General features: G+C 46.9%; 1 protein-coding gene across 1 annotated transcript in view; it reads right to left on the bottom strand.

The window, feature by feature from the left end:
* LOC147106186 (chromatin remodeling regulator CECR2-like) overlaps positions 1 to 22968 on the bottom strand; it is a 128002-nt gene that overhangs the window by 67436 nt on the left and 37598 nt on the right. Inside the window, exons 6-7 of the mRNA XM_086009793.1 lie at positions 13869 to 13936; positions 6235 to 6410 (exon numbers count right to left, since the gene is read on the bottom strand). Of these exons, the coding sequence (XP_085865919.1) occupies positions 6235 to 6410; positions 13869 to 13936 (244 nt within the window). The remainder of the gene's footprint in view (positions 1 to 6234; positions 6411 to 13868; positions 13937 to 22968) is intronic.

Below are 22968 nucleotides of genomic sequence, written 5' to 3'. Positions count from 1 at the left end.
AAAGTATGTATTTAGTTGGTTAGCCATTTCCTTGTTCCCCATTATAAATTCCCCTGATTCTGACTGCAAGGGACCTACGCTTGACTTCACCAATCTTTTTCTCTTCACATATCTATAAAAGCTTTTACAGTCAGTTTTTATGTTCCCTGCAAGCTTACTCTCATTCTATTTTCCCTTTCTTAATTAATCCCTTCATCCTCCTTTGTTGAATCCTAAACTGCTCCCAATCCTCAGGATTATTGCTTTTTCTGGCCAATTTATATGTCCTCTCTTTGGATCTTATGCTATCCCTAATTTCCCTTGTTAGCCACGGTTGAGTCACCTTTTTTGTTTTATTTTTATGCCAAACTGGGATGAACAATTTCTGTAGCTCATCCATTGAATGTTTGCCATTGCCTATCCACCGTCAACCCTTTGAGTGCCATTCCCCAATCAATCCTACCCAACGCGCTCCTCAGACCATCGTAGTTTCCTTTATTTAAATTCAGGACCCTGGTCTCCGAGTCAACTACTTCATTCTCCATCTTAATGAAGAATTTGATCATATTATGATCGCTCCGACCCAAGGGGCCTCGTACAACAAGATTGCTAATTAATTCTTTCTCGTTACATAATACCAAGTCTAAGATGGCCTGATCTCTGGTTGGTTCCTCAACATATTGGTCCAGGAAACCAACCCGTAGGTCCAGGAAACCATCACGTAAACACTCCAGGAATTCATCCTCCACAGTATTGTTATTAATTTGGTTGGCCCAATCTATATGTAGATTAAAGTCACCCATGATGACTGCTGTGCCCTTATTGCACGCTTCTTTAATTTCCCTTTTAATGCCATCCCCAACCTCCGCCTTACTGTTGGGAGGTCTATATACCACTCCCACTAACGTTTTTTTCCCCTTGGTATTCCTCAGTTCTACCCATACAGATTCCACATCATCAGAGCCAATATCCTTCATTACAATTGTGTTAATCCCTTCTTTAACCAGTAATGCTACCCCACCTCCCTTTCCTTTTTGCCTATCTTTCCTGAATATCGAATACCCCTGGATGTTGAGTTCCCAGTCTTGGCCATCCTTGAGCCACATTTCCGTAATCCCAACCAAATCATATTTGTTTACATCTATTTGCGCAGCCAATTCATCCACCTTATTACAAATGCTCCTCGCATTAAGACAAAGCCTTCAGGCTTGTTTTTTTAACGCTCTTAGACCTATTAGAATTATTATTTACTGTGGCCATGTTTGATTTAAAACGTTGATTTCTCTGACTGCCACTTTTGTTTTTCTCCTTCCTATCTTTTGCTTTTATCCTTGTTTCCCTTTCCTCTGTCTCCCCTTTCCTCTGTCTCCCTGCTCAGGTTCCCAACCCCCTGCCATTTTAGTTTAAACCCTCCCCCACAGCACTAGCAAACACTCCCCCTAGGACATCGGTTCCAGCCCTGCCCAGGGGCAAACCGTCCAGTTTGAACTGGTCCCACCTCCCCCAGAACCGGTTCCAATGTCCCAGGAACTTGAATCCCTCCCCCTGGCACCATTCCTCTAGCCACGTATTCATCTGCAGTATCCTTTTATTTCTACTCTGACTAGCACGTGGCACCGGTAGCAATCCTGAGATTACTACGTTTGAGGTCCTGTTTTTTAATTTATCTCCTAACTCCCTATATTCCGCTTTTAGGACCTCATCCCGCTTTTTACCTATATCGTTGGTGCCTATATGCACCACGACAACTGGCTGTTCACCCTCCCCTTCCAAGATGTTCCGCAGCCGCTCGGAGACATCCTTGACCCTTGCACCAGGGAGGCAACACACCATCCTGGAGTTTCGTTTGCAGCCGCAGAAACGCCTATCCCCTTACAATTGAATCCCGTATTACTATAGCTCTACCCCTCTTTTTCCTCCCATTCTGTGCAGCAGAGCCACCCCTGGTGCCAGGAAGTTGGCTGCTGCTGCCTTCCTCTGATAAGCCATCCCCCCCAACAGTACTCAAAGTGGTGTATCTGTTGGAGGGGGGGGATGGCCACAGGGGACCCCTGCACTACCTGCCTGCGCCTAGTACTCTGCCTGTTGGTCACCCGTTCCCTTTCTTCCTGTCCAACCTCTACCTGCGGTGTGTCCAACTCCGTAAATGTGCTAGTCACGATGTCCTGAGCATCGTGAACGTTCCAGTATGCATCCAATCGCAGCTCCAGTGCTGCAATGCGGTCTGTCAGTAGCTGCAGCTGGATGCACTTCCTGCACACGTAGCATGCCAGGGGATCTCAGACGCCGTAATTGTGACCATCTTCAAGAAAGGTGACAAGTCCGATTGCGGTAATTACAGAGGAGTTTCCCTGCTGTCTGCCACAGGGAAAGTCATCGCAAGAATCCTCCTCAATCGCCTTCTCCCAGTGGCCAAAGAGCTCCTCCCAGAGTCGCAATGCGGATTCCGCCCACTAAGGGGCACAATGGACATGGTCTTCACCACACGTCAATTACAAGAGAAATGCAGGGAACCGCTGTACATGGCCTTCTTTGATCTCACAAACGCCTTCAGCACTGTCAACCGTGAGGGATTATGGAGTGTCCTCAAATTCGGCTGCCTTCAAAAGTTTGTCACCATCCTCCGCCTGCTCCATGACAACATGCAAGCTGTGATCTTGACCAACTGTTCCACCACAGACCCAATTCACGTACGAACCAGGGTCAAGCAAGGCTGTGTCATTGCACCAACACTCTTCTCGATCTTCCTTGCTGCAATGCTCCATCGCACCCTCAGTAAGCTCCCCGCTGGAGTGGAGCTAATTTACAGAACAAACGGGAAACTGTTCAACCTCCGTCGCCTCCAGTCCAGATCCAAGGTCGTCCCATCCTCTGTCGTCTAATTACAGTATGCAGACGACGCTTGCGTCTGCGCTCATTCGGAGCTCGAACTCCAAACCATCGTCAACACCTTCGCCAAAGCATACGAGAGCATGGGCCTTACACTAAACATCCGTAAGACAAAGGTCCTCTACCAACCTGCCCCCGCCACACAGTACTGCCCCCCAATTATCAAAATCCACGACAAGGCCTTGGACAACGTGGACCACTTTCCATACCTCTGGAGCCTACTGTCAACAAGGGCAGACGTCGACGACGAGGTCCAACGCCGCCTTCAGTGTGCCAGTGCAACCTTCGGTCGCCTGAGGAAGAGAGTGTTTGAAGACCAGGACCTCAAACCCAGCACTAAGCTCATGGTCTACAGGGCAGCAGTGATACCTGCCCCGCTGTATGCCTCAGAGACATGGACCATGTACAGCAGGCACCTCAAAGCACTGGAGAGGTACCACCAACTCTGCCTCCGCAAGATCCTGCAAATCCATTGGCAGGATAGGCGCACCAACGTCAGTGTTCTTGTTCAGGCCAACATCCCCAGCATCGAAGCTTTGACCACGCTCAATCAGCTCTGATGGACGGGTCACATTGTCCGCATGCCCGATACGAGACTCCCAAAACAAGCGCTCTACTCGGAACTCAGACACGGCAAGTGAGCCCCAGGTGGGCAGAGGAAACGCTTCAAGGACACCCTCAAAGCCTCCTTGAAAAAGTGCAACATCCCCACCGACACCTGGGAATCCCTGGCCCAAGACCGCACAAAGTGGAGAAGCATGAATAACGGAATACCCCGGGTTCGCCGTGTCGGAGTCTGTGGAGCGGCCGCCACTGGTTCTCACTATGGATGTTGATTTAATGTGCCCTGGATTATACTGTGGAACGCAAATAACAGAAAGCCTAAATGGTAGTCAGCTGCAATATGGAGACTGTGGGGTATGCCCAAGAGGGGAAAGAACAGATGCTCTGAAGATTTGTCGTAAATGTGAGGAATCACCAGAGCTATATGACTGGCTGTATCTTGGTTTCATGGCAATGCTACCTTTGGTTTTGCATTGGTTCTTTATTGAATGGTATTCAGGCAGAGTCCCTCTAGAAAGAAAGAGTTGGCGGCGAGTCAGCAGAAGCAGCGATGGAGGCCACGACAACCCGCTGTAGCACGGCGGCCGTTAGCTCCTCGTCGGGAGGCTCAGAGGTCGAACCGGTAGGAGGGAATGCGGCCAGCGTACCGAGGTCGGGAAAAGCAGGCCCTGGAAGGTCGGACACTGTGGGAGGCGCGGAGGTCAGACCGGGTGGAAGGAGAGCCAGGGAGAAGCAGGCCCCGAGACGTCGGTACCACGGCGGCTGAAGATTGTCGGGCAGGAGTGCGGGAAAGGCGGAGCGAGGCGAGAGCGGACCCTATTGTGATGGCGCCGATGAAGATGGCTGCCGTCCTTGCGGGCTCCGTGCGTATCAGGCAGCTATGTGTCCTTTGCTGATTGGTGCGCTCGGCTCGTTAAGAAAAAAGCATTTCACTGACTGGATTTCACTTGTTGTATTTGCTTATGTGACAAATAAAATTGAAAATTGAATTGAAAAGCATCCGGGAAGGCACCAAACACCGAGTCTCTTCGCCGGGAGCAAGCGGAAGCCAAGCGCAGGCAGCGCACGTTAACCCAAGCACCCCACCCACCGTCTGCCCCACCTGTGACAGAGACTGTAGGTTCTGCATTGGACTCATCAGTCACCTGAGAACTCATTTTTAATGTGGAAGCAAGTCATCCTTGGTTCCGAGGGACTGCCTAAGAAGGAGAAGAAGAAGATGCCCAAAGCTTTGATCTTGTAATAACATTCTATCACAAAATCAGAGACATTTCTGGTTACCCACCATCTTACTATACTGCAAACCTCTCATTTGGTTTTCAAGGCCACCCTTATCCCTGTTGGCAATATGATCTTAAAAGGACAAACCGGGGTATATATTGCACGTTGCACCTGTTTTTTCGGGTGCAACACCAGTACAGCAATTCCAAATTTTATCAGAGGGACATCCTGTGTCCAATAATGAGGCCCGGGGACCCATTGATGGCCAGCCTCGGGGCTCCTGGTTGGGGCATGTGCCGCTGGTTATCAACTCAAAAATGGGCCATAACCAATTAATATAAATGAATACAGGTTGATTTTGACAGGAAATATAGTGGTTTATACTCAGGTTGAGGTTCGATTGAGTCAAACTGACTTGGAAAGTCAGGATTAATGTTGATTTACTCAGCTTTGTTGAAATTACAATTTGATGTGGCTCTCTCGCTGAAATGCTCTTTCAGTACTCAGAACATTAAAATTTTAAATGCCTGTGTAGAATTTTATGATCTAAAAATGAGACAAGGACCAAAACAAAGTCTTTTAATGGGAAAGTAAAGCACCTCTGGAACCTAATATGGTAGAAGTAAAGCTTTTGTTTAATAAGCTACACTACACACTAAATATGTTTTTTTACCATATTTGCTAAAAACAGAATTAGATTTAATGAAACATTACATTAACTTCGCATCTGTTCATCTCCTTAGTCCCCTTTCCTATCCCTCACCCTGTGCCTTAACAAAACATTATCAATTGTTGAGATTGAGGAAAAAAATAGATTTTAACCTCTTCCACAGCACCACTGCATGTTCACCCATAGCAAGCCTGAAAGCCGAAGACTTGGATAGCAAGCTACATTGAGTGGGTACCTCTAATCGGAGGCCCTTATGAGTTGTGTAACCAAGTGACCCAGACAGGAGTGAATGAAACTCATCACACAAGACCAACTGAGTTCAAGCAAGACCTGAACTGCGATCAGAGGGGTTAATATGGCTCTTAACTGTTCCGCTACTAGGCAGCTCATGCTTATGTAGTGAGCAGTAATTGCTTTCTTCTGGAAGTTTGCTTTATATTACATTTGTTTAAATACCTTATGTGCAATCTTGAGAGCTGACCTATTGTCACAAAGCAGGATATAGCTAATCACTAAAAGAGTAAGAGGTCACTCTTAATAGTCTATTTAAGCACCAGTGTTTCACCACAGGAAGCAGGCTGTGAAGGCACTGCAGAAAAAGAAAGTGTTAGAAACATTCTGGGGATGAGTGTTTCCAAAGTTATAATGCTTTCCACAATTTCATTTATGCACCTCTATTCACAAAGCTTGGTTACAACGTGTCAAACAGGAGCTTGTGTGTTAATAAACTGTATGTGGAATATAATGTGCTCTGAATTGGTTATTCTAATTTCCCAATGGAAAACCACTTTTAAGGTGCAATTTCCTCCGGTTAAAGAAAATAAAAGTTGACATTGTATCTTATACAACTTGCGTTATTCTGGGATAAATTCTGGGGAACTGCCATGAAGTATTAGATTATGTCGACTAACCTTGTGAGCAATCATGTTACAAATTTCAGGGAGGAAGTCTTCAGTGAGAGTTGCATGCAGCTGCCTTTCTTTAACAGAAGTGTTTGTCTGGAGGCCATCCGTTAATTTCCTCCATTCCTCCTCTGTCTGACACACCAGTTCCCAGGTGCCACAACTTCCAGGGGCTTTCAATGGATCTAGAAGGGAAAGCTCAAACAGGGAACAGTCCAACTCACACCACATGTTTAAAATAGCCATCCAACGGGTATGATCCTTCCTGATTTTGAGGCAACACAACTGGCATATTAGTCACGAAAAATAATTCCTGGAGGATACCAAAATGGACAATTTCTTCAAGATGATCAATATATATTGCTATATTTTTCAGCCACATCCAACAAATACAGGAAACTTTTGTTTATCCGGAGGTTAAATGTCCGGAAAGCTCTATCCACTGGCAAAATTCAGGAGTCAGTTCAGATAAGTTTTTTTTCTGCAGTCGTGGCTCTGCGAGGTCTAGCTGAAGCTGTTGCTTAGCTACAGTGACGCTTGCAAGCTACACCGACTGTTTTGAAGGGTTTGTTGCTTCACACGGAGCTCAGAAGCTCCGTATGTTTTAACATTAGCGCTGGTTTCTACGGCAGTTTTGATGGGACGGCACCAGCTCGGTCCCGTCAGTGCCGGATACCAGAAAGTTTCCTGTACTATCCATGCCATGCTCTGAAAACCGTATTGCTGGAGAATAGATACAGAAGGTTCGTGTGTTAACTTTTTTTCTTGACAAGCAGTCTCACTGTCTTATCTCATAACTTATTGAATTGCAGGAATGAGTTACCATTCCTAGATGCAGAACAACTTCTGTGTAGCCTTGTAATAGTAACACCTCCTCCGCAGTTCACCTAGTCTAATTAGAGCAATACCTGCTACGCAAAATTAAGATATAGGTGGGACAAGAAGAACTTTAAGCAACATCCTAAAATTAATAAATCAGGGAAAATATTAAGTGTCATGAATCTTACCATTCATGTAGAAATGACTTGAGATAACACTGGGCGGCCAGCTGGTGGCGCCGTCCAAGGAAAGCATAAATACTTGGGCGTGGGCCCAGCTTGCTCAGGACGTTTTTGTAACCAGGAACTAGTGATGTAACTAGAACTCATGGTTGTGAAACAGTTGATTAAAGCCGTGTTTTATACTCACACCAAGTGCTTAGTAGTTTTCTTGTCAATTTAATCAACTGTGTATCGGCTCCACGCTCAGTGATTTCGGGAACAGCCAGCTACGACTTCAACTGCAGAAGGGAACTCCGACGTAGTAATCAATCCATCATGGACAAACTACTCAGACCCGCCCGTCTTGACCTGGACCCGAATTCACCTACAACTGCTAAGGTATGGAAACACTGGTATCGTACCTTCAGCAAGGCGTGGGGTGAGAATGTTCCTGATAAATTAGAGATACTTGCCAATTATGTATCTCATGTGTTTGACTATATCGAAGACTGTGTAGACTATGACTCTGCTATCCTAATATTACAATGACTATATGTTAAGGCCCCAAACAAAATTTTTGCTCGGCATCTAATGGCCACAACTCGACAACAACCCGGGGAATCACTTGACTAATTCCTTCAAAAGCTTCGCAGGCTCGGCAAGGATTGTAATCTTAAAGTGGGCACAGCTGAGCAGTACCAGGAGGGGTTAATTCGTGATTCTTTTATCAACGGAATTGCTTCTCCCTTCATACGCCAGCGTCTGCTGGCGAATAAAACCCTCGAGTTACAGGCTGCCTATGACCAGGCATGTTCTCGGGGCTTAGCAAAGAGGAATGCAGATACCTATCTTTTACCACGTGCATGGGCTGCTATCACTTTTAGTGACTCCTTTGATAGGCCGCAGGTGGAAGCCCTCACTGATGATGACTTTAACCTAGCTGATGACAACCCTACCCTAGAAACCTTCACTGATGACGACCCTGCCCTACCGGCATCTTGGCAATCTGGAAGGAAGTGTTTCTTCTGTGGAGGTGCATTCCACTGTAGGAAATTTTGTCCTGCTCGTAACGCAACCTGCAATCATTGCAGTAAGGTCGTCACTTTTCTAAGGTATGCCAGTCAAGAGCCTCCGTTAGTAAGAAAGGCCACTTTTCTAAGGTATACCGGTCGAGAGCCCGTTAGTTTTGCAGCTACTATCTATAAAACTGCTCCTCCCCCAAGAACCACTACTAAGGTTACAGCTGTCAAGGGTAAAACTGCTCCTCCTCCCATCACAGCTGTTTTTCCTCAAAGTCTGTCCCATGCAGCCACAAAGGTTTCGGTAAATGGAAACATTGAGTGCACTAATCGACTCATGCAGCTCTGACAGCTTCATTAGTGAGCGGGCTGTCAGCAAGTTAAAACTGCATATTTACCCCTCGGACAGGGAAATTGCAATGGCTCTGACGACGCTGACCACCAACTCTTCCGGCTTTTCTCTTGTCGACCTTATTCTCAATAGCCGCACTTATTTCTCCACCCGGCTCGGGGTGCTCAAAAACCTATGCAGTGATGTGCTCCTGGGACAGGATTTCAAGAAACAACACAAAAGACTCACTTTCGAGTTTGGAGGGTCAAAGCCAGAGCTTACTATTTCCAAAGTACCATTTTGTGCGCTTTCGGCAGCTTCACTCGACGAGCCCTCCTTGTTTGCCAATCCTTCCCCCCGATGTAAGCCTATAGTCACTAAATCACGATGTTTCTGCCAAGATGACCTATAGTCACTAAATCACGACGTTTCAGCCAAGATGATCTATCCTTTATCGAGGCAGAGATCTCTCGCCTTCTAGCTGACGGTATCATTGAGCCATGTTCATCTCCTTAGCGGGCTCAAGTCGTCGTTGTTAAAAATCCTCTGAAGCAACACAAGAAACATCTTTGCATCGATTACGCGCAAACTATTAACCAGTATACCGACCTGGATGCCTACCCACTACCACGCATCGATGACATGGTCAATAACCTTGCCAACTACAAGGTATTTTCAACTTTTGACTTAGAGCGCGTACCATCAAAAGACTGACAAAAAGTATACGGCCATTGAGGCCAATGGTCGGCTTTACCAGCTTTGTCGCCTTCCATTTGGGGTCACCAATGGGGTGGCCATCTTTCAACGGGCAATGGAGAGCCTAGTCAAACAGGAGAACTTAACGGACACTTTTCCACATCTGGATAATATCACCATTGCTGGTCATGACCAGAAGGAGCACGATGCCAAACTCCAGAAATGTTTTGACCTTCTCTGTCGTCGCAACTTAACTTTAAATGAGTCCAGATCTGTGAAATCAGTACCATCAGTCAACATCCTTGGCTACTAGGTGGGCAATGGTGTCATCAAACCAGATCTGGAGCGACTTCGTCCGCTTCAGGAGCTCCCTCCCCCTACGAATCTCGGCTCTCTTCGTCGGGCACTCGGCATGTTCGCCTATTATGCGAAGTGGATACCCCAATTCTCCGACAAGATCCAGCCCCTGCTTCACACGAAGTCATTTCCGTTGGAGGCAATGGCGATTTCAGCTTTCAACCTCCTCAAGCAACAACTGGAAAAAGCCACGCTTCGTTCCATCGATGAAAATCTCCCTGTCGTGGTCGAGTGCGATGCATCGGATGCTGCGATCTCGGCTACCTCGAATCAAGGTGGTCGACCCGTTGCATTTCTGTCCAGAACTTTGCAGGGTAGCGAGCTCCATTATCCTCCTGTTGAGAAGGAGGCTACGGCCATCATCGAAGCTGTACGTAATTGGAGTCATTTTCTCGCTCGTCGCCATTTCACGCTTATAACCGATCAGCGCTCCGTGGCCTTTATGCTGGATAACTGGAAACGCACTAAGATCAAGAATAACAAAATACAGCTCTGGAGGATGGAACTGGCCGCCTTTGGCTACACTATACATTATCGACCCGGCAAAGAGAATGTGGCCCTGGATACCCTCACGCGTACATTCTGCTCTTCCATGTCAACTTCGACTCTTGCGGATCTTCATACTGACTTATGCCATCCTGGCGTGACCCGTATGTTGCACTTTGTGCGATCTAAAATTCTCCCATTTTCTACGGAAGACGTGAAAAGAACATGCTCCACTTGTAGAATTTGCGCGGAATTAAAACCACAATTCTTCCGTCCGTCGGATGGCTCACTCATACACGCTATGCAGCGACTCAGCATTGACTTTAAAGGGCCATTGCCTTGCTCAACGTGAAACACCTACTAACTTACTATGGTGGACGAATATTCACGCTTTCCCTTTGCTTTCCCCTGTCCCAATATGCTTACTTCCACAGTGATCAAATGCCTCGATCAGGTCTTTTCCCTTTGCGATATGGCCAATTTCATCCACTCTGATCGGGGTCCCTCCTTCATGTCAAGTGAACTCAAAAGTTATCTTTCTCAACGGGGAATCGCCACAAGTAAAACGACACCGTATCATCCTATCGGTAACGGACAGGTTGAGAGATACAACGCTATCATTTGGAACGCTGTTCGTCTTGCACTGAGGTCACGCAACCTACCAGACCAGCAGTGGGAAACTGTGCTCCCTGACGTGCTGCATTCCATCAGGTCTCTTCTTTCTACGTCCACCAACGTTACTCCTCACGAACGATTCTTCGGGTTCCAGCGTCGCTCCACTCATGGGACGTCCCTACCATCATGGTTGGCAGCTCTCGGCCCCGTGCTGCTCCGAAGATTCGTCCGATCTTCCAAGAATGGTCCCCTCATCGACGAGGTGGAACTAACAGACGTTAATCCCACATATGCGCACGTGCGGTACCCTGATGGCCAGGAGTCCACCGTTTCACTCCGAGATCTGGCTCCCTGTCCAACCGGTCCCACGGACCCCACCGATAGAGGGATCCATAGTAATGATGCCAATACTCTGCGCTCCTTTGAGGATGACGCCCTACCTGGGACATCAAGGGATTGCCGGCTACTCCGCCGAATCAACTCGGGAGCAGAGCGCTCCCCACGGGATGGCCACCCGAAGCCAGGTCGCCGGTCAATCACCAGCAACCGAGCAAGATGAAGCCAGCTCTGCGCCTGTGGGGACCCGCACCCGGAGTCACGATCTCCCCAGTCTCCCTCAGGTCGATCAAGGCGACACGGGCCCCGTCAACCTACCGGTACGAACCAAGCGACCCAGGGACCAAGACACGGTCCGAGGAGACGTGCTATTCAGCCACAAACAGAAATCGAAACGACTGCGGCTCTTCGCGGTCCGTTAAATCCGCTAGAAGGAAGTCGCGGGACTTCCAAATCTTTCAGGCGGGAAGAATGTCATGAATCTTACCATTCATGTAGAAATGACTCATGAGATAACACTGGGCAACCAGCTGGTGGCGCCGTCCAAGGAAAGTATAAATACTCGGACGTGGGCCCAGCTTGCTCAGGACATTTTTGTAACCAGGAACAAGTGATGTAACTAGAACTCATGGTTGTGAAACAGTTGATTAAAGCCTTGTTTTATACTCACACCAAGTGCTTAGTAGTTTTCTTACGTCATTAAGTAATAGCAACATTCTAATAAATACAATATTAATCTACAAAATGTGACAGATACAAAAACCTTTCAGCGATCATCCTTTCATTTCGCCTTAGATGACAATGAAGAATTCCTGGTGCTGTGATCATAAAGCTTTCTCAGTGAGCTTTCATGATAGGCACGATGCCCTGCTCCATTTTTTTTTGCAGAATAGCAAAAGAAAAAATAACTTACTTTGGAGCTGCCCGTTGAAAGAGTACCGTTTTGTATCTCCAACATCTGAATTAGGAGCCATTGTGAGCAACTCAATTATGACTAAGAACAGAGTTTGGTATCACTTTCCCTGCTATTCTTGGTCCCACAATGATGCAAGATTGAATCTTTACGGCAATTGTGCAAAATGGTGGGGGGAAGGGGAATTGATACAACAATCAAAAAATACCTGCTGTGCACCTGTCTAGGTAGGCAGAAAAGTCCAAGTGCAAGTACAAATTTATTGCGTAGGAGAACCAGTGGCAGTTGTACATGTCTATTTTGATGCCCATTTTTAAACCCTTAAGTAAACTCGGTCATTTATTGAATGCTTTAGAATAGGTATGGAACATATATACAGGGATAACTTATATAGCAGACTTGGCAACTGTATTATACAACTTAAAACCATTGGCAAGTGCAATTTAAATTTAAATTATAGCACAAGCAATGGATTGTGTAAGAATTTGCTGTCTTTGCATCTGACATTATTTCAATTGCATCTAGGACATAGGGGAGGGGGCCAAGTTTCCTCTGCTCACATGTTCCAGTTCCTAGGGCATACAAGCAGCACAAGAGAGTAATCTCATAACAACGACTCCATCATATTCTGAGGATTCCACTGGGCATAAGCCAGGCCTGAAAACCACCGATTCAAACTTGGTGGTAGAGGTTGTGGGGCTGCTCTTTCAGATTGGAGGATCTGTAAGCATGTTCCTCTTTGGTATGGTAGGGCTAAGTTGTGTCCATTTGGGTGCTGTTTCTGACAGACGCCAGCAGGCCAGAAAACTGCCTGAATTTACTCTCCTACGGGTCATTAAGCCTTGTGGCAGTGCAAAACTTTCCTCCCCAACTTGCAAATTTCAAGGAAGCAGTCCTGCCCCGCGCTTGCCCAACATGTGGTAATTGACTCAAACTGGAAAATCAGCCCCAGCCAGTTGCACAAGGCAAGGGCATGCTTTACCTAATCAATTTGTTCTCAGGTCATACAGAACAAATAATGCGCTACCAGAGTTAATTCATGGAAAATGGTGTGAAAGCTTTAACTTACAGACACAAGAGAGGAACAGCAACTATGTGCAATCTTTTTGTTTGTAAATTCTAGGCATCTGTGCTGCTGAGGCAGCCTGAATCCAGACCACTATTGTCCCCGCTGTAGACAGTTGCCACAAGGAACTTGGGAGCTGGGAACAATCAAGCATGCCTATTCTCTCCCACTTCCACCCCACATTTGCCTCAACCCTGCAGGTGACACCACAGCCTTTGTGCAGGACATCCTTGCATGGCATGGCGCAGGTTAGGAAAAAAATCAGACCAAGATTTGAACCTCTGTTCATCCTTCACTCAGTACAGGAATCTTTTTTTTAATCCGGCACGGACGGGATTGACGTGGTGCCGGTTCATCAAAACTTCTGGATAACCGAACGCTATAGTAAAAGCTAGGGAGAGCTGACAGCTCCGTATAAAGCAACAAACCCTGTTGCTTAGCAACAAGTGTAGAACAATGGCCACAAGTTCCAAGCGTCTCTGTAGCTTAGCAACAGCTGCAGCCACACCCTTGCACAGCAACAAATGGAGGAAGGCAAGTACAATATGAAGTAAAACCTACTCCTGAATTTTGCCGGTTAACCGAGATTTCTGGTTATTTAGGTGCCGGTAAATCGAAAGTTTCCTGTAGCTCTATGCTCAGTCACTGGCATCCTGTTATAAATTCAAAACTAATATTGATGGCTTAGAAAATCTAATGATGGCTTTTTCTTAAACTTTGTCCACAGGGTGTTGGTGACAAATAAGTATCAGTGTATTATGTAGTGTGTAATATGCATCCTGATAATAAAATATCCATACAAGACAATAAAACACGATTTCAAAAAAAAAAAAGTTTTGCTTACCACGGCTTTTGCATTCTTGTCGCGAGTCTTCTATTGGAGGCACTTCTCGGGTTACAAGCATGGATTCACTGCAAAATACCATTCAGTAAACTGAAAACCTACTCGGCAGGAAAGCCCACTTATCTTACAACACTCGAACTATGTCAGCATACTATATTATTCTGAACTCCAACACAGACTATCTTCATGCAGAAGATTTCCTCTTTTCCGTATCTGTAGCAAAATTGCAAACACGAGTATAAGAGACACAATGACAAACGAAGGAAATCTTTGCCTCCACGTGAAGAGCCCCTCCCCATGGGCTCTCCAATGAACCAGTGTGTGTGTCTCGGTAGAGGGGAGGAAGTGCATCGGCAGGGAGGTCATACCTACCTCCTGTTGTACAGTGCCCTGGAATACCAGTTTCTCACTCTTGAGCAGCATCAGTTATATGATGGGAAGTGCTGAGAAACATCAGCACAATTACAGGATTTAAAATGCTCCTTTCTCTATGCAAATTTCTGCAAAATTAAGTCTCAAGGACACCAAAGTCAGGAATGACATAAGCAATAAAGAATGTTATTGATTTTTTAAAAATCAAGTTACATTTTTGTGCAGGTACACATAGATGTCAATCATCTTTATTTGACGCAGATGGTGATCTGTGGCACTGCCCGTGTTCACAGGTCAAAATCAGTGTGGATCAGGCACTTCCGCCAAGCTCCTACCCATTGGCACTGCCCGTGTTCACAGGTCAAAATCAGTGTGGATCAGGCACTTCCCCCAAGCTCCTACCCATTGGCACTGCCCGTGTTCACAGGTCAAAATCAGTGTGGATCAGGCACTTCCACCAAGCTCCTACCCATTGGCACTGCCCGTGTTCACAGGTCAAAATCAGTGTGGATCAGGCACTTCCGCCAAGCTCCTACCCATTGGCACTGCCCGTGTTCACAGGTCAAAATCAGTGTGGATCAGGCACTTCCCCCAAGCTCCTACCCATTGGCACACAGTGGAGTAGTGGTCTTGGGAATGGTGCGTGAAGTAAGAGCAGTGCTTTCTGGGAAAGGGGAGAAGGAGAAAATGAGCGAGACAAAATGGTGGGGGGTGCATTTTGGGATAGAAAGAGGTAACGAAACAGGGAGGGAGAAAGAAAGATAGAAAGAAAGATACTGAAAGAGAGGAAGTGATTGAAGGAAAGAGAGCAAGAAAAAGAAAGAAAAAAAGGAAAGTGAAAAGAAAGGCGAGAGAGAAAAAGAGAAACAGGAGAGAAACTGGAAGCAGCATTGGGGAGAAGACAGGTTTGGGAAAGCTTAGTTTGATTGATCTGTTGAAAACTATTTTTTAAGATTAAGATTCTATCAATTGTGAAGTATTAAAAGGGGGAAAAATTCAGTTGTTTGCGCCTCTCGTTAGCGCCTCAAGAGGGTGTCAATTGGGGCGCAAAGCAACTAGAGGCCGGGCGCGGTGATGTTTGTGCCGCTCGCAAAATTAACTAGACATTTTGCGGCGGTGCTAAACACTGCCGCCACGGTCTCCTGCGCCGGCAGATTATGACATCAGTCGAGTGCGCAACGCCCAGTTAGCGCCCCGGACCGGATAGTGAGTGGCGCCCCTGCCTTACCGCTTGCAACAACAGGTTGAGGGGAGCGTTATGCTGTCAGAAAGGGACTAGGGGAGCACTTCCTGCCTTTTTTTGTACCACACATTCTGAGAGAGGGGGAGAGAGAGAGACTGACTTCTGGAGAGTTTCAACACTCTGTGAAGGAGTTTTGAGTACTGAGCAGCACTTTACAGGTTTATTTTGATTTGCCCTTCCTTGCTTCGCCAGCGCTCTGAGGTAGCGACTTGCTCCTTGGCCTTTGCACCTTAAGACAGGTGTGAAGCACCTGATTTAGCGCTCCAATCACCTCCAGGGGCGATAAAAGCCAAGTTTGCTGTTGGAGGCAATAATTAGCGCCAGGCACTAAACTTTGCGCACCGCCAATAATGGCGCCCCAAATGTGGCGATACCGAATTTTTCCCCCAAAGTGTTTAAAATAAAGCGTCAGCCTTGGCTCAGTGGCAGCAGTCTTGCATCCGAGTCAGAAGGTCATGGGTTCAAGCACCATTCCAGAGACTTGAACACAAACTAGAATGACACTTCAATGCAGTAACTGAGGGAGTGCTGCACTGTTGGAGGTTCCATCTTTCAGATGAGACCATAAACCTTCTGCCCGATCAGGTGGGCACAAAATATCACATACCACAATTTAAAGAGAAGCAGGGGAGTGAGCTCTCCCAGCACCTGGCCAAATTTATCCCTCATAAACATTACTAAAGAAAACATATTATCTGGTCATTTATTTCATTGCTGTTTGTTGGACCTTGCTGTGCGCAAATTGGCTACATTACAACAGTGACTACACTTAAAAAAGTACTTCATTTGCTATAAAGCACTTTGGGATACTGGTCCTGAAAGGTGCTATATAAATGCAAGCTTTTTCATTCTTTCTTAACCACAACGCGCCATTTTATCATAGAATGATACAGCACTAGAGGCTGCCATTCGGCCCATCGTGCCTGTGCTGGCTCTTTGGTAGAGCTATCCAATTAGTTCCCATTCACCTGCTTTTTCACCCCATAGCCCTACAAATTTTTCCTTTTCAAGTATTTATCCAATTCCCTTTTGAAAGTTACTATAGAATCTGCTTCAACAACCCGTTCAGGCAGTGCATTCCAGATCATAACTTGCTAAGTAAAAAAGTTTCTCATCTCCCCTCTGGTTAATTTGGCAACTACCTTAAATTTGTGTCCTCAGGTTGCTGACACTCCTGCCACTGGGAACAGTTTCTCCCCATCGACTCCATCAAAACCTCCATTAAATCTCCCCTTAACCTTCTCTGCTCTAAGGAGAACAATCCCAGCTTCTCCAGTCTTTTCATGTAATTGAAGTCCCTCATCCCATTCTAGTAAATCTCCTCTGCACCCTCACTAAGGCCTTGACATCCTTCCTAAAGTGTGGTGCCCAGAATTGGATACAACACCCACATAACCAGGACCTGAACCTTCATCAGACTTACCATAAGTGAGTAGTTACAGTGGCCGGGGGTCGAGGATTGGTGGTCGGTGATGGGGTGGGGGCGAGGCTGGGCCGGGGCAAGGAATGGTGGTTTGGGGGGGGGGGGGGGGGGGGTGAAGAGAGATTGCTTTGCCAGGGGCCAAGGATTGGGGGTTGGGGCAATGCTGTGCTGGGGGGCTGGGACAATGCTGGGCCAGGCATCAAGGATAAGAGTGGGTCAATGCTAGACTGGTGCGGGGGGGGGGGGGTCGATGGCCAGTGATGGTGAGCTGAGCATCGGGGATGGGAATGGCGGGGGTGGGGTGGTGGTTTGGGTTGGGTTGATGCTGGACCAGGCAACATAGGAACATGAGTAGGCCATTCAGCCCCTCAAACCTGTTCTGTCATTCAATGAGATCATGGCTGATCTGTATCCACTCCATCCACTTGCCTTGGCTTCATATCCCTCAATACCCATGGACAACGTTCTCTTTAAGCTGCGCAGCTGCCTGAGTTCCAGCGCAGCCAGTGATCCAGCTTCACAATGCAAAAAAACACGTTTGAATGGGCGGCACAGCTCGTTAAAGGGGCCATCGACCCAAAAAAAGGTTAGGAGGAACATTGCCCATGTATAGCAAAAGTCTTTCAATCTCAGATTTTAAATTATTACTTGAGTTAGCATCTACTGCTTTTTGCAAAATATAGAGTTTTATTGTAAAACTAATCAACATTTTCTGGAGGAAAGGTGGCAGTATTTGGAAGGATTGTGACATTTGTAAATTTACAGCCTATTGACTCAACTGGAATGATTTGACAGTCAATAAGACTGTCAGCCAGTGGCTCAGTGGGTAGCACTCGCGCCTCCGAGTCAGAAGGTTGTGGATTCAAGTCCCACTCCAGGGACTTGAGCACAAAAATCTAGGTTGACCCTCTAGTGCAGTGATGAGGGAGTGCTGCACTGTTGGAGGTGCTGTCTTTCGGATGAGACGTTAAACCAAGGCCAGTCTGCTCTCTCAGGTGGACTTAAAAGATTCCCGTGGCACTATTTCGAAGAGGAGCAGGGGAGTTATCCCCGGTGTCCTGGCCAATATTTATCCCTCAACCGTCATTAAAAAAAGATTATCTGCCCATTGGTGTTTGTGGGAGCTTGCTGTGTGCAAATTGTCTGCCACGTTTCCCACATTACAATGGTGACTACACTTCAAAAGTACTTTATTGGCTGTAAAGCGCTTTGGGACGTCCTGGGGTCGTAAAGGCGCTATATAAATGGAAGTGTTCCTCTTTTTTCAAAAAAAAAAAAAAAAAAAAAATTTGTTTAAAGCAACCAGGGATAGCAATTACAGAGTAATTTTCAATTAAATGGAACAAAAGTTGCTTCCTTTTTCAGATGATACAAAATGCAATGCCCACATTCACTGTAGATTCCAAAACATAGGAAAATGCACCAAATAACTGTCAAAAATCAAAATATCCCAGGATGAAGGGGAACATCTCTTGGACCCTTCAACATAAATCTTGCAGTTTTAAATGGCTTGGACAGGGTAGATGCAGAGAGAGACTGTTTCAACTTGTGGGAGAATCCAAAACTAGGGGCCATCAATACAAGATAGACACGAATAAATCCAATAGGGAAATGAAGAGAAATGTCTTTACTTAAAGTGATTAGAATGCAGAACTCACTATCACAGGAAATGGTTGAGGCAAATAGTTTAGATACTTTCAAAAGAAAACTAGACGAGTACATGATGCCCACAGTGAATGAGGGGACCAAATGTAATATATCCAAGTTTGCTGATGATGCATAGCTGGGTGGGAATGTAGGTTGTGGGGAGGATGCAAGTTCGCTTCAAGGGGATATAGACGAGGTAAGTGAGTGGGCAAGAACATGGCAAATGGAATGGAATATAATGTGGAGAAATGTGAAGTTATCCACTTTGGTAGGAAAAATAGAAAAGCAGAGTATTTTTTAAAATAGTGAGATTGGGAAATGTTGGTACACAAATCATGAAAGTTAACATGCAGGTACAGCAGGTAATTAAGAAAGCAAATGGTACGTTGGCCTTTATTACAAGAGGATTTGAGAATAAGAGTAAAGACATCTTACTGCAATTATATAGGGCCCTAGTGAGACCACACCTGGAGCATTGTGTACAGTTTTGGTCTCCTTATTTGAGGAAGGATATACTTTCCATAGAGGGAGTGCAATGAGGGTTCACCAGACTGGTTCCTGGGATTGGTGGGGGGGGGGGGGGGGGTGGAATTGCCCTACGAGGAGAGATTGAGTAGACTAGGCCTATATTCTCTAGAGTTTAGAAGGATGAGGGGTGATCTCATTGAAACATACAAAATTCTTACAGGGCTTGACAGGGTAGATGCAGGGGCGATGTATCCCCTGGCTGGGGAGTCTAGAACCAGGGGTCACAGTCTCAGATTAAGGGGTCGGCCATTTAGGATTGAGATGAGGAGAAATTTCTTCACTCAGAGGGTGGTGAATCTTTGGAATTCTCTACCCCAGAGGGCTGTGGAGGCTCGGTCGTTGAGTATATTCAAGACAGAGATCGATAGATTTTTGAATATTAAGGGAATCAAGGGATATGGGGATAGTGCAGGAAAGTGGAGTTGAGGTAGAAGATCAGCCATGATCTTATTGAATGGCGGAGCAGGCTCGAAGGACCAAATGGCCTACTCCTGCTCCTATTTCTTATGTTAAAAGGGAATAGAAATATTTGCTGAAAGGCTAAGATGAGGCAGATGGAATGGGAGGAGACTCGTGTGGAGGATAAACACCAGCACAGACTAATTAGGCTGAATGGCCTGTTCCTGTGCTGTATATTCTACGTAATTCTATGCAACACTGGATCCCTTTCAGGGTTTAATTCATGTACCTGAAGTGAAGGAATATTGTATAATATAAAGTACATAACCGATCTGGACTCGGGAGTCAGAAGAACAGTTTCAAAATTTGTGGACAACACCAAATTGGGGGGTGTAGTTAATAGAGGAGGACTACAACAAAATACAGGAAGACATCAATAAACTTGCAGAATTGGCGTGTAATTGGCAAATGAACTTCAATATAGATAAGTGTGAGGTGGTACGTTTTAGTAGGAAGAATAAGGAGGCTCCTCGGAAAATGTGTCTAAATGGGGTAGAGGAGCAAAAGGATCTGGGGCTACAGATACACAAATCACTAGCATGATACCAGAACTGAGAGGTTATACCCATCAGGAAAGATTGAACAGGCTGGGGCACTTTCCTCTAAAAAGAGAAAAGACTTTAAGATTATGAAAGGGTTTGATAGGGCAGATGTAGAGAAGCGGTTTCCACTTGCAGGTGAAACCAGAACTAGGGGCCATAAATACAAGATAGTCACTAATAAATCCAATAGGGAATTCAGGAGAAACCTCTTTACCAAGAGAGCAGTTAGAATGTGGAAATCGCTACAAGGAATAGTTGAGGCAAATAGCATACAGGAAACTCTCGATTTACCGGCACCTAAATAACCGGAAATTTCTTAACCGGCAAAATTCAGGAGTAGGTTCAGGTAAGTTTTACTTCACATTAGTGGCCGTTCCTGGATCTGTGGCTGTGTAACTGGGGCTCCTACACTTGTTGCTAAGCAACAGGGACGCTTGATCTGAGGCCGGAGTTCCTGCACACGTTGCTAAGCAACAGGGAAGCCTGGATTTGTTGCTGTGTACGGAGCTCTCGTACCTTTTAACTATACCTCTGTAATCCGGACTTTTTGATAAACCGGCACCACGCCAGTCCCGTTGGTGCCGGATAATAAAAAGAGTTTCCTGTATATGCATTTAAGGGGAAGTTACAAACACACGAGGGAGAAAGGAATAGGATATGTCGATGGGGTTAGATGAAGGGTGGGAGGAGGCTCGTGTTGCATATAAACATCAGCATGGATCCGTTGGGCCGAACGGCCCGTTTCTGTGCTGTAAATACTATGTAATATTGGATATACCTACAGCTTAAGTCAGAAGTCTGCATCCCACTACACTTTCAATGTAACCATTTGCATTCACGTTGTAGGGTTTTATTCAAAATCATTTTTGATTTGCCAGCGTTTTGGGAGTCATGTTTCAATTTTGGCAACTGAGACTGAACCATACTGTTTGCAACCTTGGTGTCATATTTGAACCCGAGATGAGCGCCATCACTAAGGCCGCCTATTTCCACCTCTAACATTGCCCGACTCCGCCCCCCCGCCTCAGCTCATCTGCTGCGGAAACCCTCATCCATGCCTTTTTTTTACCCTCTGGACTTGACTATTCCAACGCACTGCTGGCTGGCCTCCCACATTCTACCCTATGATGCGCTGTCAATAACTCAAAAGACTGAGATTAAGCGAGTAACTAACAGGCTTTTATTAACAAGAGAATGAAGGTGTGCCTCGAGTGGTCGACCGGTCCAGAATACAGAGGGACTGTGGAGCAGTCACCTTTATACCTGGACTCGTGGGAGGAGTCAGCTGAGGCATGTACACAGTGGAATACAAACAGTGGTTTACCACATTCACCCCTTGTTTAAAAATGAGTCCGGTGGGGTGAAGTGTATCAAAAGTTAGTGTATTGTAGTCTCTCCGGAGGTCTTGTCTGCCGCTGTGATCGACGTGGCGACGGCAGGGGTAGTGACGCTTCCGGCGTCGAGTCCGCGTAGGCTGGGGCACTGGTGTGTAGTCCTCGTGGGTGTCGAGCGGGTCGCGGGGACCAGGCCTGCCGTCTGCTGGGGCTGGATATTGGATCGTGGGGGGGGGGGGGGGGTGGTAGTGGGTTGTGGGTTACTGCGGCCCCCGGGGGTGCGAGGTCTCGTATGGAGACTGTGTCCTCCTGCCCGTCCGGGTACGCAATGTAAGCATACTGGGGGTTGGCGTGGAGGAGGTCGACCCTCTCGACCAGGGGGTCCGTTTTATGGGTCCTCACGTGCCTTCTCAGTAGGACCGGCCCTGGGGACGTCAGCCATGGCGGTAGCGATGTCCCCGATGTGGACTTCCTTGGGAAGACAAACATTTTCTCATGAGGGGTGGTGTTAGTGGCAGTGCAGAGCAGTGACTGAATAGAGTGGAGCGCATCAGGGAGCACATCCTGCCAGCGGGAGGTCGGAAGGCCCCTAGACTTTAAGGCTAGCAGGGCGGCCTTCCAAACTGTCGCATTCTCTCTTTCCACCTGTCCGTTCCCCCGGGGGTTGTAACTGGTGGTCCTGCTTGTGGCAATACCCCTAGCGAGCAGGTACTGGCGGAGTTCGTCGCTCATAAACGATGAGCCCCGGTCGCTATGGATACAGCTGGGGAAACCGAACAGGGTGAAGAGGTCGTTCAGACATTTAATGACTGTGGCACTGGTCATGTCCGGGCAGGGGATGGCGAACGGGAAACAGGAGTACTCATCAATAATGTTGAGGAAGTACACATTGCGGTCGGAGGAGGGGAGAGGCCCTTTAAAATCGACGCTCAGGCGCTCGAAGGGGCGAGTGGCTTTTATCAGGTGAGCCCTGTCTGGTCTATAAAAGTGTGGTTTGCACTCAGCGCAGACTTGGCAGTTCCTGGTCATGGTCCTGACCTCCTCAATAGAGTAAGGCAGGTTGCGGGCCTTGATGAAGTGGAAGAACCTGGTGACCCCCGGGTGGCAGAGGTCATTGTGGAGGGCCCGCAGTCTATCGATCTGCGTGCTGGCGCAGGTGCCACGCGATAGAGCATCCGGGGGTTCATTGAGCTTCCCGGGTCGGTACAAGATCTCGCAATTGTAGGTGGAAAGTTCGATTCTCCACCTCAAGATCTTGTCGTTTTTGATTTTGCCCCTCTGCTTGTTGTTAAACATAAAAGCAACTGAACGCTGGTCAGTGAGCAGGGTAAATCGTTTTCCGGCCAGGTAGTGCCTCCAATGACGCACGGCCTCCACAATAGCCTGGGCCTCCTTCTCAACAGCGGTGTGTCTGGTCTCCGGGCCCTGGAGGGTTCGTGAAAAGAAGGCCACGGGTCTCCCCGCCTGATTAAGGGTAGCGGCCAGGGCAAAGTCGGACGTGTCGCTTTCCACCTGGAAGGGGATGGATTCGTCCACTGCGTGCATGGTGGCT

This window comes from Somniosus microcephalus, chromosome 16 (assembly GCF_052327205.1).
Source record: "Somniosus microcephalus isolate GS21.2 chromosome 16, FLI_Smic_1.0, whole genome shotgun sequence".
Lineage (NCBI taxonomy): Eukaryota > Metazoa > Chordata > Chondrichthyes > Squaliformes > Somniosidae > Somniosus > Somniosus microcephalus.
The sequence above is the reverse complement of the archived record's forward strand: the minus strand, read 5'-3'. Positions and strand labels throughout refer to the sequence as shown.